This window comes from Quercus lobata, chromosome 9, assembly GCF_001633185.2.
Source record: "Quercus lobata isolate SW786 chromosome 9, ValleyOak3.0 Primary Assembly, whole genome shotgun sequence".
In the NCBI taxonomy this organism is placed as follows: domain Eukaryota; kingdom Viridiplantae; phylum Streptophyta; class Magnoliopsida; order Fagales; family Fagaceae; genus Quercus; species Quercus lobata.
In genome coordinates this window covers 3506819-3522806 of record NC_044912.1, presented here as the reverse complement: position 1 = coordinate 3522806, position 15988 = coordinate 3506819, and the positions used below count along the sequence as shown (strand labels likewise).

The following is a 15988-nucleotide window of genomic DNA, read 5'->3' as shown; positions in this document are numbered from 1 at the left end:
TATGCACATGAAATATTAGCAGTTTATATTTACACAATTACTATAGCTAGAATGTAAATTTGCATAATTTTACGTGAGCTGATGTGGGTGATTTTTGGTGTTGAATATGCAAAATTTACCCCTTAAACTATTATACATTGATTGATGCGAGTACTCTTATAATATCATTTATTTGTTCAAAATCTTGTACAAATTTAAACTATTACTATCTTCTTTTTAGAGAATAAAACATTTACTATCTAATTCCCACAATTACCATTTTTGTTAAAGAAACACTCTAACCACAATGTTCGGAGTCTAGCATTCTTGACCATGAATGCCTTTGCTGCCTTTTCATTATCCACCAAATGGTCAAAAGCAGATGCAAGCATAACTTCATCAAACCCTTCTATCTTCATAACTTCTTCATAAAGCTCATTCACATCAAGTTGATCTTTTTTGAGTTTTTTTATTGCTAGCTCAACCTTTCGGAGTTGTTTGGAAAACTTATCACAATAAGAATCTTGGTACGAACAACTCCTTTTTCTGTGAGAGCTTACTCCAGATAAATCTGCATTTGAAGAACAAACTTGCTTCCCTTTTGATGCCTTCTTAAAATCTATGTCTATACCATTAAAGTCCAAGTCAACAATCATTTTTTTTGAATCAATATCACAAAAAGACTTTGCAAAACTCCATTTTGCCATGTCTTTACAAAAAATCAGAGCCATCTTATCAAACATCTCAATTTTCTTGTTCAAATATTGCTCATGATCTGGATGTGCCTGTTTTTTTTTTTTTTTAAAAAGAAAAAGAAAAAGGGGAAAAAAACAAATAGTTAGGAAGAGATCAATCACTAATATAAGACCTACATAATGATGAATATATGCTTCATACCATTACTTCCTCATCATACACCTTCTTTTCACAAGTAATCATTTTCAGATTATCATTCCATCCAAAAGTATTTTTTCTATTACGAAGTTGTGTAATTGTACTCCAAATGCTTTCAATGGTTAGAAGACAATTCTCCACATGATTAGGTCGGCATTCAACCCCAAATTTCTCGCTAATTGTTTGGGCTGCTAGAGCTAATGAGCCAGGCATAAATGTATTGGATGGCTTATTTCCTTTAGTAGCGTCATTAGCAAGTATCTCAATTAACAAACATTGCATTGGTTTTGACCACCTAAATTGTTCGCTTTTACTTTCCTTCTCCTCATCCTTTGTTTTGTCCATTGCTACACTTACAAGAACAAGAAGTGAAATCAAAATTCAGCAGGCCAACACAAAAAATAACGTGAAAACTCTGTTTCATGTCCACTCGAAAATTTTATCATCAATCATGAAATGTAAACGCATAATAGACTTTAATGAAGAAAGTTCTAGAAAGTCACATTACATAGCCACCTATACAAAGAAAATTTATTCATTCTACATAACATTATAATTTTCCCACACGGCATGGCATGGCATATTTCATCTCTTTCACTAACCATTCTCTATTTTCTTCCTAAACTTCTCTTTGTTTTTGTTGGACCTTATAATTCTGAAATTCAAATTGTATATCTAGATCTACATCTTCCACAATTGAGTTTGGGGTCAACCCTCATTATGCGATTGAATTACATAACATGCTAAGAGTACCTAAGAGTACATCCAACCGTGTTTGCAATGACCAATATGGATATGCATCCAATACAGAAAAATGTTTATTCAATACATCAAAACCTCCCTCAGTAGTTGGTAGCAAGGAAAGGGGAAAAAGTGTAGAATATGGCTTGAATTTGGAGTTCAACTCCTTGTTGGATTTGGATAATAAAGGAATTTTATTCCTTTTGGATTACTGTTGTTTGAACTTATCAAATTCTATTAGAAGTCTTGTTTAACACTTGATTTTGAGTTCTATTTGGAATAGAAGTGATTCTCCTTTTGTGTGTGGAAAAGAAGTCTAGTTCTTCTTGGTTTTGGATATACTAGCCAACTTAAGTCTCCTATATATGCATAGTGCTACTATAGAAAATTAGAGAGAAAGAGATGAGAGTGTGTGAGAAAAAGGCTCTCTCTTTGTTTGTTTATTTGATATTTGTGGGTTGCAATTTGGAATAGTGAGATAAGTTTGTTACCACTTGGTTTTGGTTTTGCGGTTTGATGATTTGCTCTCTCTTGGTGTGTTGCAACTTTTGGACTTGCTTTTTGGTGGCTCTTTCTTTGGTTTGTGCGCAATTGGTATTTGGTATTTGTGAACGTTTGGTTCTTTGGTTTTTATTTGGTTATTTGGTTTTGTATTTGTGAGAGAGAGCTATTTGGGTGTATTTGAGATTTTGATTTGTGAGAGTGTCTCTACACAAATTTTTATTATTCCAAATTTGTTATAATGAAATTTGTTCTCGTCATCTGTGGATGTAGGCTATTGTTGAACCACATAAATCTTGATGTTTTGTGTTTATTTTCTTTTGGATTAATTTTCTTCGTTTCTATTGTTTGTTTGGAGATCTTTCTTAAGTCTAAAATATTTTCACAATCAATCTTAATTTTTTGAGCTTCCGCTATTTTACAAAATCTTCGGCGTATTCTTCTGAAAAAGCTTTGTCAAAGTCTTCTGCAAAACCTTTGGCGGTTAGGACGATGGTTTTTAATGCCAAATTTGAAGTAGAGAAATTTGATGGAACGAAAAACTTTGGCATGTGGCAATGTGAAGTTATGGATGTCTTGGTCCAACAAGAGTTGGATATTACTTTGGAAGACAAACATGAAGGGATGTCAGACAAGGATTTGGAAAAGATTAATAGACAGGCTTGTGGAGCTATTCGTTTGTGTTTGGCCAAGAATGTTAATTTTGGTGGTGACATGGTGATTAAACCTTTGCACAATTTCAAGCGTTGCTTGGACTTGTAGGGTATTTGCAATTTGAATTAACCCGTAGGGGCTTTGGTGGTGGTAACAGAGAAGTTTCGTTTGTTGTGATATGCACTTTGTTTTGGACTCATATTTGGATTTGACACCATCTTTGGGTGCATTTGGCATCCATTGGCGCATTTGGAAGTAGATTTGGATAATTTGCACTTTTTTTGGTTAGGCTCTAATTTGATTGAGTGTTTTGCAGTTGTGATTTAGGAGATGTCTTGTCAAGGTGGAGACTTGTTAAGGATTTGCATTTGGTGGTCTACTAGATTTCGTTTGTAAGGCTTGATGGAATTCAAGCCAAGGTGGAGATTTGTAGAATATGGCTTGAATTAGGAGTTCGACTCCTTGTTGGATTTGGATAATAAAGGATTTTTATTCCTTTTGAGTTACTGTTGTTTGAAGTTATCAAGTTCTATTAGAAGTCTTGTCTAACACTTGATTTTGAGTTCTATTTGGAATAGGAGTGATTCTCCTTTTGTGTGTGGAAAAGAAGTTTAGTTCTTCTTGGTTTTGGATATACTAGCCAACTCAAGTCTCCTATATATGCATAGTGCTACTACAGAAAATTAGAGAGAAAGAGATGAGAGTGTGTGAGAAAAAGACTCTCTCTTTGTTTGGTTATTTGATATTTGTGGGTTGCAATTTGGAATAGTGAGAGAGGTTTGTTACCGCTTGGTTTTGGTTCTGCGGTTTGATGATTTGCTCTCTCTTGGAGAGTTGCAACTTTTGGATTTGCTTTGTGGCCCTCTCTTTAGTTTGTGCACAATTGGTATTTGGTATTTGGTATTTGTGAACGTTTTTTTCTTTGGTTTATGTTTGGTTCTTTGGTTTGTATTTGGTTCTTTGGTTTTGTATTTGTGAGAGAGAGCTATTTGGGTGTATTTGAGATTTTGATTTGTGAGAGTGTCTCTAAACAAGTTTTTATTATCTCAAATTTGTTATAGTGAAATTTGTTTGTCGTCGCCCGTGGATGTAGGCTACTACCGAACCATGTAAATCTTGGTGTTTTGTGTCTATTTTCTTTTGGATTAATTTTCTTCGTTCCTGTTGTTAGTTAGAAGATCTTTCACAACCCTAAAATATTTTCACAATCAATCTTAGTAATTTGAGCTTTTGCTATTTTACAACAAAAAGAATGAATTTTCTTTTTCTATATTCGAGAGGATCACGACTACATTCTTTCAATCAGTATTGAAAATCACAATAAGGGAAGAGAATTCCTTTTCCATTTGTAAAACCAAAGTCACCAAAATATATAATATTTACTTACAAATTTACAGAAAATAGAAAAATATTATTAGTAATGACTAATTATTTGTTATAATTTTGAATTCTTTGAACTTAAGTAAATAATATTGATTATTATAATAAATTTAATCCCCCCCACACCCCCCCCCCTCCTTTTTAAACTAGAGAAACTTCCATTAGATTTCTATTGATACAGATGCAAAAACATTACTTTCATCTATCACTTGGACATGATCTTAATACAAGATTTTTGTTTTTTGTTTTATAACTTATATATAATCTATTCATCAATGATATATACATATATACAATGTGAAAAGTAAAAGGGGAAATATGCAGAGCATAACCTTAGACAGGCTCCACGTGTGTGGTACTTTGTCATGTGGCCATGGGTTTTTGTGTTTAATATCAATGTTAGACATTTTTTATGGTTCAAAGTGAGTATTATGCTTCATGAAGCCTTATTTTGAAAAGGCTTATACTGCACCGTTTCCGTTTCCACCATTCTTTTATATCATCGCAATGAAAGGATTATAATATAAGTATAGAACTTGACTTGGCAGTTCTCCAACTTATATGGCATGTTTTGCAAACTGTTAATAAGAATAAAACTTGCATTTCCTTACCTCCATTATTTTTGCTACTTATTGGGCTTTGGCTCTTCATTGTTAATTATATGTGATTTCCAGATTTATGGTCAATACGCAAAGAACTTCTCTTATTATAGGTAAATGCAAATGTAATGTTTGAGTTGGTGGACTCGAATTAGAATGATTTGTATTTGAGGATTTAACTTATATATTTTGTAGAGTCATATGTCATGATACTTGTTTCTGTTTGAGGTTGGACTCTTGGAACTTGTGGGTGCAAGGTGTGCCAAACCCACATTTGTTGTTAGAGTTGCATATCTTGGGAAGGATTTCGAAAGACACTGAACTATTATTGATTCTTTTTCATCTTAATTACCAGTGATTTGTTTTGGTCTATGAGTTCGCTTGTGGTCAGGCAAAAAAAGAAAAAGAAAGTATTAAAATTGCTTGCTGAAGACAAAACCAACGGAACGCACAAAGCCACGCCATTTACTCACTTAAATCTTTAGCATCCTTTTCAAGAATTGCATTATCCACAAGGGTTATTTACGTAAGCTTTTACTAGTTAGTAGGCTTCATGTAACTAATGATAATGTGGAGGCTGAAAAATTAAGTTCTTTAGACAGCTGGCATTGAATTCAAGTGACAGAATCTAAGGTTAATTTTCAAGAATACAGAAGTTTAGGGTGATTTGGACTGCTTGAAGTACACAATGTTACCAGGTTAGCTATGAAATAATTTGTCACAACTTGAAGAAAGTGTTAGCCACAATTATGCACCCTATTATAACTAGCCACAATTGAGATTTCTCATATTTGTTTGTAAAGACAAAATCTACCCAGTAAATGCCTATGCAACACCTAAACAATCCAATCTAGGCAAAAATATAGACAAGCAATCTGGGATATTACAGCTACAAAGAAAATGTTGTAAAATAAGACAATACTTGTAACAGGAAGGATGAGTGAGATGGTTGTTACCTCTTTCAGTTTCCCCAGGAAAGCCCCAACTTGCACTACGTTCTGCTTCGTTATTGTCATCATAGGTTCTCACAATTTTGGTAGCTTTTACTACTGCTGAATTTTCAAATTCATGGACAAAATCTGAATCCTCAGAAGTAATGACACAACTGCTGCCTTGTGCAATTGTTTGGCTGAACTCTTTCACGTCTTGCTCATATATCAAACGGACAGCACATTTGATCACCTCCACACTTGGGCTGTTGCTGTCAAATACAACATTAATACGACTGCATTCAAGATCATACCAATGTGTACCTAGCAAGTCATCACGAGACCAATACAATAGCCAAAGGTGACACACACTATAATCAAAGGATGTCTCCCCAATGACAACCTCAAAGGATGTCTCTCCAATAACTTTAAAAGTATGGTGAGGCATATCGCCAAGGGCTTTCACATGACCTTTAAGACTATATCTTTCACTTGAATACCCGTAACAATTAATTCTAAAGAGAGCACACAAAGAAAATCCCATCCACCTACTATTACACCAATTTGGAGGCAGTTCTATGCTTATTGAATACCCAATCCTTTGATGAGTTAACCATTGTGGAACATCCAATCCGGGAATAATTATCTGGAACGCAGCTCTAGATCTATCTTTCCTTCTGGTAGAAGTTTCATATAATCCAGTTTTTGGATAAATGAGTCCCTATACCAGAAAAACCATATTATTTAACAATGAGAGAGAGAGAGAGAGAGAGAGAGAGAGAGAGAAGGTAGATTACCTGTAGATAACGTTTTAACATTGCAAATGCCAGACCATCACTGCCCTCATTATACTCAACCAACTTGCAGCAATTAAAAAATGAAATTGATGGTTGCAACAAATTGCTCATACTGAGCAATGCTGGTGATGGTTCTAGGGAAGAACAACCTTTAGCATTTATATATCTTACATTTGATGGAAGATCTGGCAACGAGTGAAGCTGAATGCAGTTGCCCAAATCAAGAGCTTCCAATTTCGGAAGTTGACTGATGCTTGCAGGTAAGGCAAAGATAAGATTGTTTGTAGATAGTGCTAAATATTTTAACGAGTGAACACAGAACACACTGTCAAGCCTTGACTTAAAAAATTGCTTTTCACATCCACGACATATCAAGAAACTAATGGAAGAGGGAACTTCTCGAATGGCAGCTCCAGTCAAATCAAGTTCCTTCAAACTTTCAATTTTTCCCAAGTTCTCTGGCAGGTTGGCAAGTTTTGAGCATCCCAAAAGAATGAGTATTTCAAGAGACCTTAAACTATCCATGCTGTTTGGAAGATTGATAAGAGATTGGCAAAATTTTAAATTTAAAACAGTAAGCTTACTGAGTTGTCCAATAGATGGGTGGATCTCAACCAAATTTATGCAACCTCTAAGACATAGTTTTTCAAGTCTCGGAACCCCTGTGAAGTCAGGTGTCCTAATAAGGCTTATGGAATGTTCAAGATCGATGAGTTTTAACTTGTCTAAATACTGTAAAACAAGAAGAAGGATAATTAGCTTGCATTAAACAATGAATTTTTTTAGTTATATATATATATATATATATATTAGAACAATTTTTTATTAATGAAAGGATGAAGCTCAAATACAAAGGGAGTGTATTTGATGAGACTTCTGAAGAAAAGATAAATGCTGATAAGTAATAAAAAGACAGTTTGAAGAACATAATCACCTTTACACCTCTCCAAAGATATTCAATTTTGCTAAACCGCAGTTTGAGTTCAACAAGCTCTTTTGATTGGAATTTGGATGGCAAACATTTTGAAGAATAGCCACGCCATTCAAGAAGTCTTAATTTGTAAGAAAGATGATTGAGGCCATTTGGGATGTGCACGTTATCAATTATAAGCAATCTAAGATTACACATCTTAGAAAAAACTTCAGAATAGGATTCAATGGGCCGATATTCCTCATCCCCTCCAAATAAGTCTAGGACAATTGCTTGAATTGCTTTTGTTGCCTAAGAATCAAAAGCAAAGGATCAGTAAATCACAAAATAAAAGTTAAGAATACTAGAAAATTTCAGTTTTATAGTGTTTGAGGAGGCAACTAATATATATACTGAGTTTTCCACATATATAACCTCCTCTTGACCATTGGTAAATCCAAGAAAGTGAAGAATGAGAAATTGACAAATTGAGGCCTTAGAAACAATTTAATTTTTTATTTAAATTTTATTCATATGGTAAAAGTGTTATTTTCATTTGAGAATCATACATTGCAACGAGTAAGGATGCTATTCTACAATTCAAAAATATAAACAATGTCACAATCACATTATGTTTTCAAAATGTAAGATATTATGATAGATGAATTCAAAATTTATTTATTTTTTAAAATTTTATAAGTAACAATCACATTATATTTTCAAAATACAAGTAACAGTCAGCATATTAACATGAAATTAAATGGACTTTTGTATTATAGATTTTATGAATTAAGTATTTGGGTAGCTATTTATACATTGGATTTTATTTTTTTTCTTAAAGAACTTAATTTCCTGAACAAAATTGTGTTGTGTATCTATTCAATATTTCCCTTGAAAAAAAAAATATATATTATTTGTCCAATGTTCTTACCGTATTGTTCATAAATACATGAAACAAATCCTTACGAAGCCACAACCTACTGCGCTTCCCAGGCTCTTCTCGTGATTCTCGACGCACAATTTCCATACCCATTTCTTGTAATAGATCATGCATTTGCAATGTGTCGTTTTCTATAGTTAGGAGAGATTTATCCATGAGAACTTGTATTCCAATTCTTGCATCAAAACCACAGGTCTCTAATATCTCTATTACTTGATCTTTCATCTTCCCTCTAAAGAAACATGCAATATCTAGAAATATATCCTTCCACATTTCCTCTAGCCCATCAAAACTCACTTTGAGTATGTCAAATATTTCTCTTTTTGGAATTTTTTTAAATCTGTCCAATGCACTTTGCCATACATCCATTGTTCTTCCAAACAAAAAGGAACCTAAACTTACAAGTGTTAATGGATGGCCATTAGCATAGCATACAACATCCTGGGAGAGTTGCATATAACCTTTTCTTGGTTGCTCATTTTTGAAGGCTTTCAAACAAAAAAGTTTTAAAGCATCATCACTATTTAATGCATTAGGCTTACATATTTTATGTACTCCATGATGGACCAACAAATGTTCATCTCTAGTTGTTATGATGATCAAACTCCCCAATCCAAACCAGCCATGCTCTCCAGCCAAATTTTCTAGTTGGTCCAATTTATTAACATCATCTAGAACAATTAGAACTTTTTTATGACATAACCTTCTCTTGATTATGTCAACTCCGTAATAAACATTCCTTATATCTATATTTCTTTCCTCCAAGATATCTGCTAGAAGCTGCTGTTGCAAATGAAGCAAATCAAGTTTTTCTGGATATTCCCTAACATTAGCAATAAAGGAAGAACCTTCAAAATAATTACGAAACTTTTCATAGACAACTCTAGCAAGAGTTGTCTTTCCAGATCCCCCCATACCACAGATCCCTATAATGCAAACATTCTTCCCAAGATCTAAATACGAATTGATCAGTTCTTCCACTGAAGAATCTATTCCTACCAAGTCATCGGTAATGCTTGAGAAACATGAACTCAGATTTTGTAATATGTGTTCCACAATGCTTTGGATTAATTCTGACACATGCCTGTGAAGATGATAGAACAATAATTAAGTGATGGTCTAAAGTCTAAACCAATCATAAAACATTGGGGATAAAGAAAAATATTGGGTGATAATACTCCCCTTGGTCAAACAAATATGAACTAACGTGGATAGAACTACTCAACTACCCATATAAGAATTGTATGATTATATTTACTGAAACAACTCTATCAAATTTGGCTATTTACTTATAGGCAGAAAATTTTCATTCTTGCCCAAAACATGTGGGCCTTCACAAAGAAGAGGCAGATAAAGAGGGAGAGAAACAGGGACAGTATTATACAAGCAGATATCAGGAGCGGAAAGCAAGTGCCATCATCCAATATCTTTGCTTAAGTTAGAAATAATATTAAACTAGTAAATCCAAAATCTAATTCACAATTGATTGACCAAAGAATGGGTGTCTTATTTCACCCTTGATTCCTAAGAGAAACTTCATTGGGATATCTTTAAGTTGAACAGGCTAATATAAAAGTTCAAGACCTTCTGAGGTAGCTTGAGTGCTAAAGAATTAAAAAAAAAAAGGTTGTTTCCCACTTTGAGGGTTCCACTTTATGCTTCACCAACCACACATTTATCTTTTTTACCTCTTCTAAAGTAACCAAAATTTAAAAGGAAAACGAAAATCAGAGAAATGGCACACTATAGTTGATTGAATATATAGTGGAACACTCGAACTAGGATAGATGATTTTAGTTCCAAAATATTAATAACAAATCAACAATGGATTACACAAATTTATGAAAGTTCAAAAACGTGTACAAAAACACCTTTGAACGTTTAGACCCCCAAATTACAACTTAATCAATTCAAGCAATATGTCAAACAACTAGTGTGCGGAAACTTAACATATGCTATCATACGAAATTGATTAAATACTATCTAAGCCATAACAGATTAAAATCCACAGCAGATAAATAAAAAGGCAAAGATAGAGAGGAAGGAAGATGCAAACACAAAGACAACATGCAATGTGTTATCGAAGAGGAAACCGAAGCCCTCGGCGAAAAACCTCTCCGCCGCCCTCCAAGCGGTAATCAATCCACTAGAAAATATAGTTGGGATACAAGGACAGCAATAGACCCTCCAAGCCTAATCTACCCAGTGCACCTAAGCCCTCCAAGCTTCTTGCTCCAACGAGGTTGCGCCGAACCTTTTTCTTTTCTAGCTTTCCGGATTCCGCTACTAGACCGTAGCATCAACCAATGTAGATTGGCTCCTTTCTAACTGCTTCCCAGAAATCCAAACAGCAGTCTCACAATGATGATGATGGTGAGAACCTGGTTTGGTATAATGCCTCTCAAGGATTTAACAATGGAGAGGAAGAGAGTTGAGGAATTTGAAGAGTCTTTAAGGTATAGATTGTGTGTGAATCAATCTAGTTTTTCTTTAGGGTTTCTCTCTCAAAATTCTCTCTGGAAGCTCTCTTTCAATCGTGGGTAATAGAGGTATTTATACTGGAGTGGAGAGGAATGTGAAACGTCAGGTTTTTACAAAACAGGGGTGGCTCGCGGCTTGACCTCGCGGCTTGACTAAGTCGCGAGATCCAGTCGCGAGATAATCGTATGGCCAGTTGTCATGTTTTGTCCTGTAGTGCTCCAGCTAGCATGACTGTTCATCTTCCAGCATGCTTGGCACGTGTGTGCTTCTGGCGACTTGCAGCCGCGAGACACCCGCGAGTCCCAGCCGCGACTCTCTGTTTTCTTGCACACTCTTGAGCAAACTTCACTCTATCTCACTCTCTACCCTTACATCAATCCCACCTAAATACAGGGTTACTAAATGTTGAATTACAAGCAAATTTGGCACGGAATAAAGCCAATTAGGTGGTTGAATAAATTCAACCTTACAATTTAGATGACCAAAAAGTTGAAAATGCTTTATAATAATTCCAGGTAAAATGATTGAAGAGAAGGTAAAGCCGTAAAGATTTCTTTAGGAGGGGAGAGGAACTAAAAATTTAAGCCTTAGTGCCAACAGAGATTGAAGCACAGATTAGAGATTTGATTTTCATCATTGAAGAGAAAAAGGAAAATGCTTCATATGTTTTTCTCCCCCTTTTAAGAGAAGATCTCTTTGAATTTCTATTTCTGCAGACAAATATCAATTATAAACTCCTTGAATCTCTACTTCCTAAAGTTATGTTAACATTTTCATTCTATAAACAATTGGTTTGTGAATAAAATTGTCAAAATGCACTTTAAGGATTTTATCTAACCGAAAGCAACATTTCAGCCAATAGAAGCTTAAATAAAATTGTCGTTTAAATATCAGCCAATAGCAATTTATATGCTTCATGATATATGAAAGAAAATTGTGTTTAAATATCAAAATAAATTTCTTAGGAAATTACCCATCTTGAACAAGCCAACCAGACAGATTCGCCGCTTCTCTCAAAGCAGCTCTCCAAATGTCAATTTTCTCCATGTTCTCCATAAATCGTACTTCGTGCTCAGCAAAAGCCACTGCGAAAGTTCCTCTTTGTTTCCATACATCGGATGGATCCACATCATAGAAAACCGGCAGAACTGTTGTTCCCATCTCTTTACTGTATCCAATGATTTTAACAAGCTCGTCCAAGCACCATGTCGAAGCTGCATAGTGTTTTGAGAGAACTACAATGGCAAACCTCGATCCTTCTATTGCTTCTAGAATCTCTCGTGCAATAGCTTTTCCTCTCTCAATTTTCTTATCATACTTAAATGTCAAAATGCCCTTCTGTTTCAAAGCAGCATATAGATGATCTGTAAAACTATTACGGGTGTCGACGCCTCTAAAGTTGAGAAAAACATCGTATTTCCACCGACGTGTTGAAGAAGAAGACGGTGATGACGTTGATGCTCCTTGAGTGCACATGGAATCCGTGGAAAATATACTTCATAAATCTTGAACTATAATACATAGATAACAAAAGTAACAAAGTATATTCAAATCCAATTCAAAGTTCAAACTGGAGACGATTTGATATGTGTAGATTTCTTCATTTCACGGATGAAGTGAAAGTAAAGAAATAAAAGTGTAAAAAATGAGAGCTTACAGAGCGAAAATACTCTTGAAACAACGCCGGAATTCAGTTCCTATTGCATTGTAATTGCCTTTTTTCAGTAAATGAATGGATAAGGTTCTTTCTCCGTGTATGAGAGAGAGGGAGAGACAGAGAAAATGACAGACAGAGACTGAAAGAGACGGGAGACGAAGAGTGAATCGAAGTCTATTTCACAATTTCACGTAATGTTAGGTGAGTAAAGTCAACACGTCTTTAAAATACATTTTTCCCTTTCACACGCACTTTCCCACGTACTTCAGGCTTGTACTTTCCCACGTACTTCAGGCTTTGTTTGGATGGAGAGGAGGTCAAGTTAGACTATGGAAAATTAAGCTTTGTTTGGATGGAGAGGAGGTCAAGTTAGACTATGGAAAATTAAGGGGATAAAAAAGTTTTGGTTTTTCTTTATGTATGTTTAGTTTGAAGAATGAAAAAGTGGAAGGATGGAAAACTTTTTTATTTGATTAGCAAGAAAAGTGGGTGATGGAAAATGTAGTTTGTATGAATTGACTATAATGTTCTTATTATAACAAAATACCAGAGGGTTTAATAAGTGTGAAAAAATATGTATAAATTATAAATAAAAACCATAGATGAGAGCAAGCAAAAACCGAGTAAAATGAATAAAAGAAAATATTAAAAAAAAAACTTACAGCCATGAAGAACCTGAAAATCGTTCCCTATAAAGAACTCTGGGAATATATGGGAAAAAAAATAAATAAGTATTTTTTTTTTTGAGAATCAAATAAATAAATAAGTAATCAAATAACAATAGATAAGGTGGAATATAACGAGGACAAGGCCAAAAAAAAAAAAAGGGGGGAGGGGGGGAAGGAAAGAGGAGAACATGGAGACATGCTGTGTGTAAAGATGAGGGCACTTGTATAATTTATTACCCATATAATTTTTTCATCTTAGTTTTCCTTCCAAATGAGGAGGACAAAATTTTGTGGGCTTGAAATGAAAATTTTCCACACCATTTTCTTTCCCTCTTGTATTCTCTCCTGAACCAAACAAGGAAAATTTTCATTTTTTACCATATTTTTCTCTTCTTTTTCATTCTCTCTGTTTTTACTCCAACCAAACAAGACCTTAGGGGTGATTGTTTTATCTGTCACTATTACATTAACTCTCTTCTCCATTCACGGCTTACAATCTACCGTGTTAAGTAAGAAATTATTATATCAATTAAAAGATTGTTGTAGCGGTCATTTTTAATTTTCCCAATAAACAAAAAAATTATTATTATTTATGCAAATATGTCATAATCTTATTCGTTAGTTAAAAGGATTACGTTAGCAATACTTGTGGCACGGCTAATAATAAATAGTGGTTACAAATACATGGCACAACACGCCAAAAGACAGTAATTTCGTGGTTTTGGTGACTGCTGACCAGCTATGAGCCTATCAAACACGTTTTAAAATTCTTTTTTTATTCAGATGACATTTAGCTTTTCGGGTCATGTTATGGGAAATTACAGGAATGATCGAATGCATAGGAATTTCCATTTCCATTTACTAGGAAGTTTTCTCGAGACTTTTCCACTTATTATGTGTATTAGGGTGCTGTTAACAAAGTCCTTAGTACTATATTAAATAAGAGATTTTAATTAACTGAATTAATAAAATCTCTAATAGTTGAATATGAGGTCTAAAATTCAATCTCCACTTACACCAAATATCGATTGGTTTCTTGGAGGTCTAACCTTTATAAGTATTAGCTTGTAACCCTATGTAAATATATGAGTACACTTAAAAATATACAATAAAATGCATAATATAATTCTTATATATATAATTTAAATACTATTGATAATCATTTTTATATTTTGTTAATTTTTTAAAAAAATTTGTAAGTATATTACTAGGTATAAAATGTAAATTTTCTATTTTTTTAAAAAAATTATATTGAAGTACTTTTTTTTATATAATTCATTGATTCTAGACTTTTTGGTTTTTGTACTTAATAACTCATTTGGACGAATATTTATGATATGGTCCCATATTTTATTCTAAAATTAAGAAATAAAATTTTTTAAGAATAAATAATTTAGGACATATGACACAAAATTGGAACCCTAATTTGGAGTTCTAATTTGAGTTTTTTTCAGTTTTACCTATTATTATATATATAGACTAGCGAGGCTTATAAATCGAAAACTCACTCACTAAGTAACCGATGTGGTACTTCAAACCACTTATTATTATTATTATTATTATTTTTTAGATAATATAAACAGAAGACATAGAGGACGAAGAAGGAGGAAGTGAAAGTACAAGATTTACAACACTAGCACTTACAAAAGGGCATAACATTTGTAGGTACTATCAAGACCTGTAAACCAAAAACTTACTAAGTAAAGTCTATCATTCTTCGACCAAAAAAAAAAAAGAAAGAAATTTAGTAAAAAGAAAAAACGAGGGTTTGGATCCGTGGACCGTTTGGGTGAAGAATAATCAAAGACTATACACTCAAAGTGCACATTCTCATACACAAAGTATATGGAGGTTTAGGGGGAAATGTTCGAGTTACGGGATTAGCAATATGTTGTAATTATTTTTTTTAAAAAAAAGTGTTGTGATTGGTGCATTTAATTTTTTTATTTTTAAAGAAGCATTTGTGGTGGTCTCATAGATCCAATCACAAGTTAATATCCAAGCTTATGAAATTGAGCGTGGGTTTGAGTATATTCGTAGGCGGACTGAAGACTAAAAAGTCTTTGAGACCAGGGTGCTTGGGTACAAACCAAGGAAAGGAGGGAAAAAAAGGATTACTTTCGCAATACTATAATAATATATATTTGTATCAAAGTACGTGGCACAACACGCCAAAGGACAGTAATTTGGTGGTGTTGGTAACTGGTGACCAGCTATGAGCCTATGAAACACGTTTTAAAATTCTTTTTATTTATTCAGATGACATTTTGCTTTTCGGGTCATGTTATGAGAAAATACAGGAATGTCTGAATGTACGGGAAGAGTATGCCTAATATTACAAAATTGTCACAACTTTGTCACAATTTTATTTCGTGACAATTTGTGAAAAGTGAAAATAAAATAGTAAGTTTATATGGGTTTAAACTCAGGGGGTTAGTCAAATTAGTTGGACTCTTGGTCTCAAAATGCTTATACTGGACTCGACTAGGTGTGCTCTCTAGTTCGAGTTCTGTTACCTATATTTTGAAAAGAATTTCCTGGATCAGTGCTTTATTCCTTCGTAGACCCACTCAGTATGAACAGTGATTAGTCTCTGGTTGAAAGTTTTGAGGAAACACTGTAAGAAACCAAAAAAAAAGTTTATATGAGTTTATAATTTCACAATTCACAAGTTATCATATAATAAAGTTATGATAAAATTGTAAAAAAATTTGTGGCAGAATTGTAAAAAAGTTGATGCCACTGGACTTACCAGAATTTCCATTTCCATTTACGGGGAAGTTTGTTAGAGTCTTTTCCACTTTCTTTTTGAGATGCCTCTTTCCACTAATTATTAGTATTATATTAAACCAATAAGA

The 15988-nt window shown here is 33.8% G+C and overlaps 1 protein-coding gene across 1 annotated transcript; it reads right to left on the bottom strand.

Annotated features, from left to right (window-relative positions):
• Nucleotides 1-224: 224 nt before the first annotated feature.
• On the bottom strand, nucleotides 225-12771 carry LOC115959838 (TMV resistance protein N-like). Its single transcript, XM_031078442.1, has 8 exons — nucleotides 12463-12771; nucleotides 11779-12316; nucleotides 8316-9408; nucleotides 7409-7696; nucleotides 6475-7206; nucleotides 5705-6398; nucleotides 877-1220; nucleotides 225-764 (listed from the first exon to the last, which is right to left on the bottom strand). Exons 2-8 carry the CDS (start codon nucleotides 12279-12281, stop codon nucleotides 240-242), a joined length of 4179 nt encoding a protein of 1392 aa, XP_030934302.1. The 5' UTR covers nucleotides 12282-12316; nucleotides 12463-12771; the 3' UTR covers nucleotides 225-239.
• Between the last annotated feature and the right edge of the window lie 3217 nt (nucleotides 12772-15988).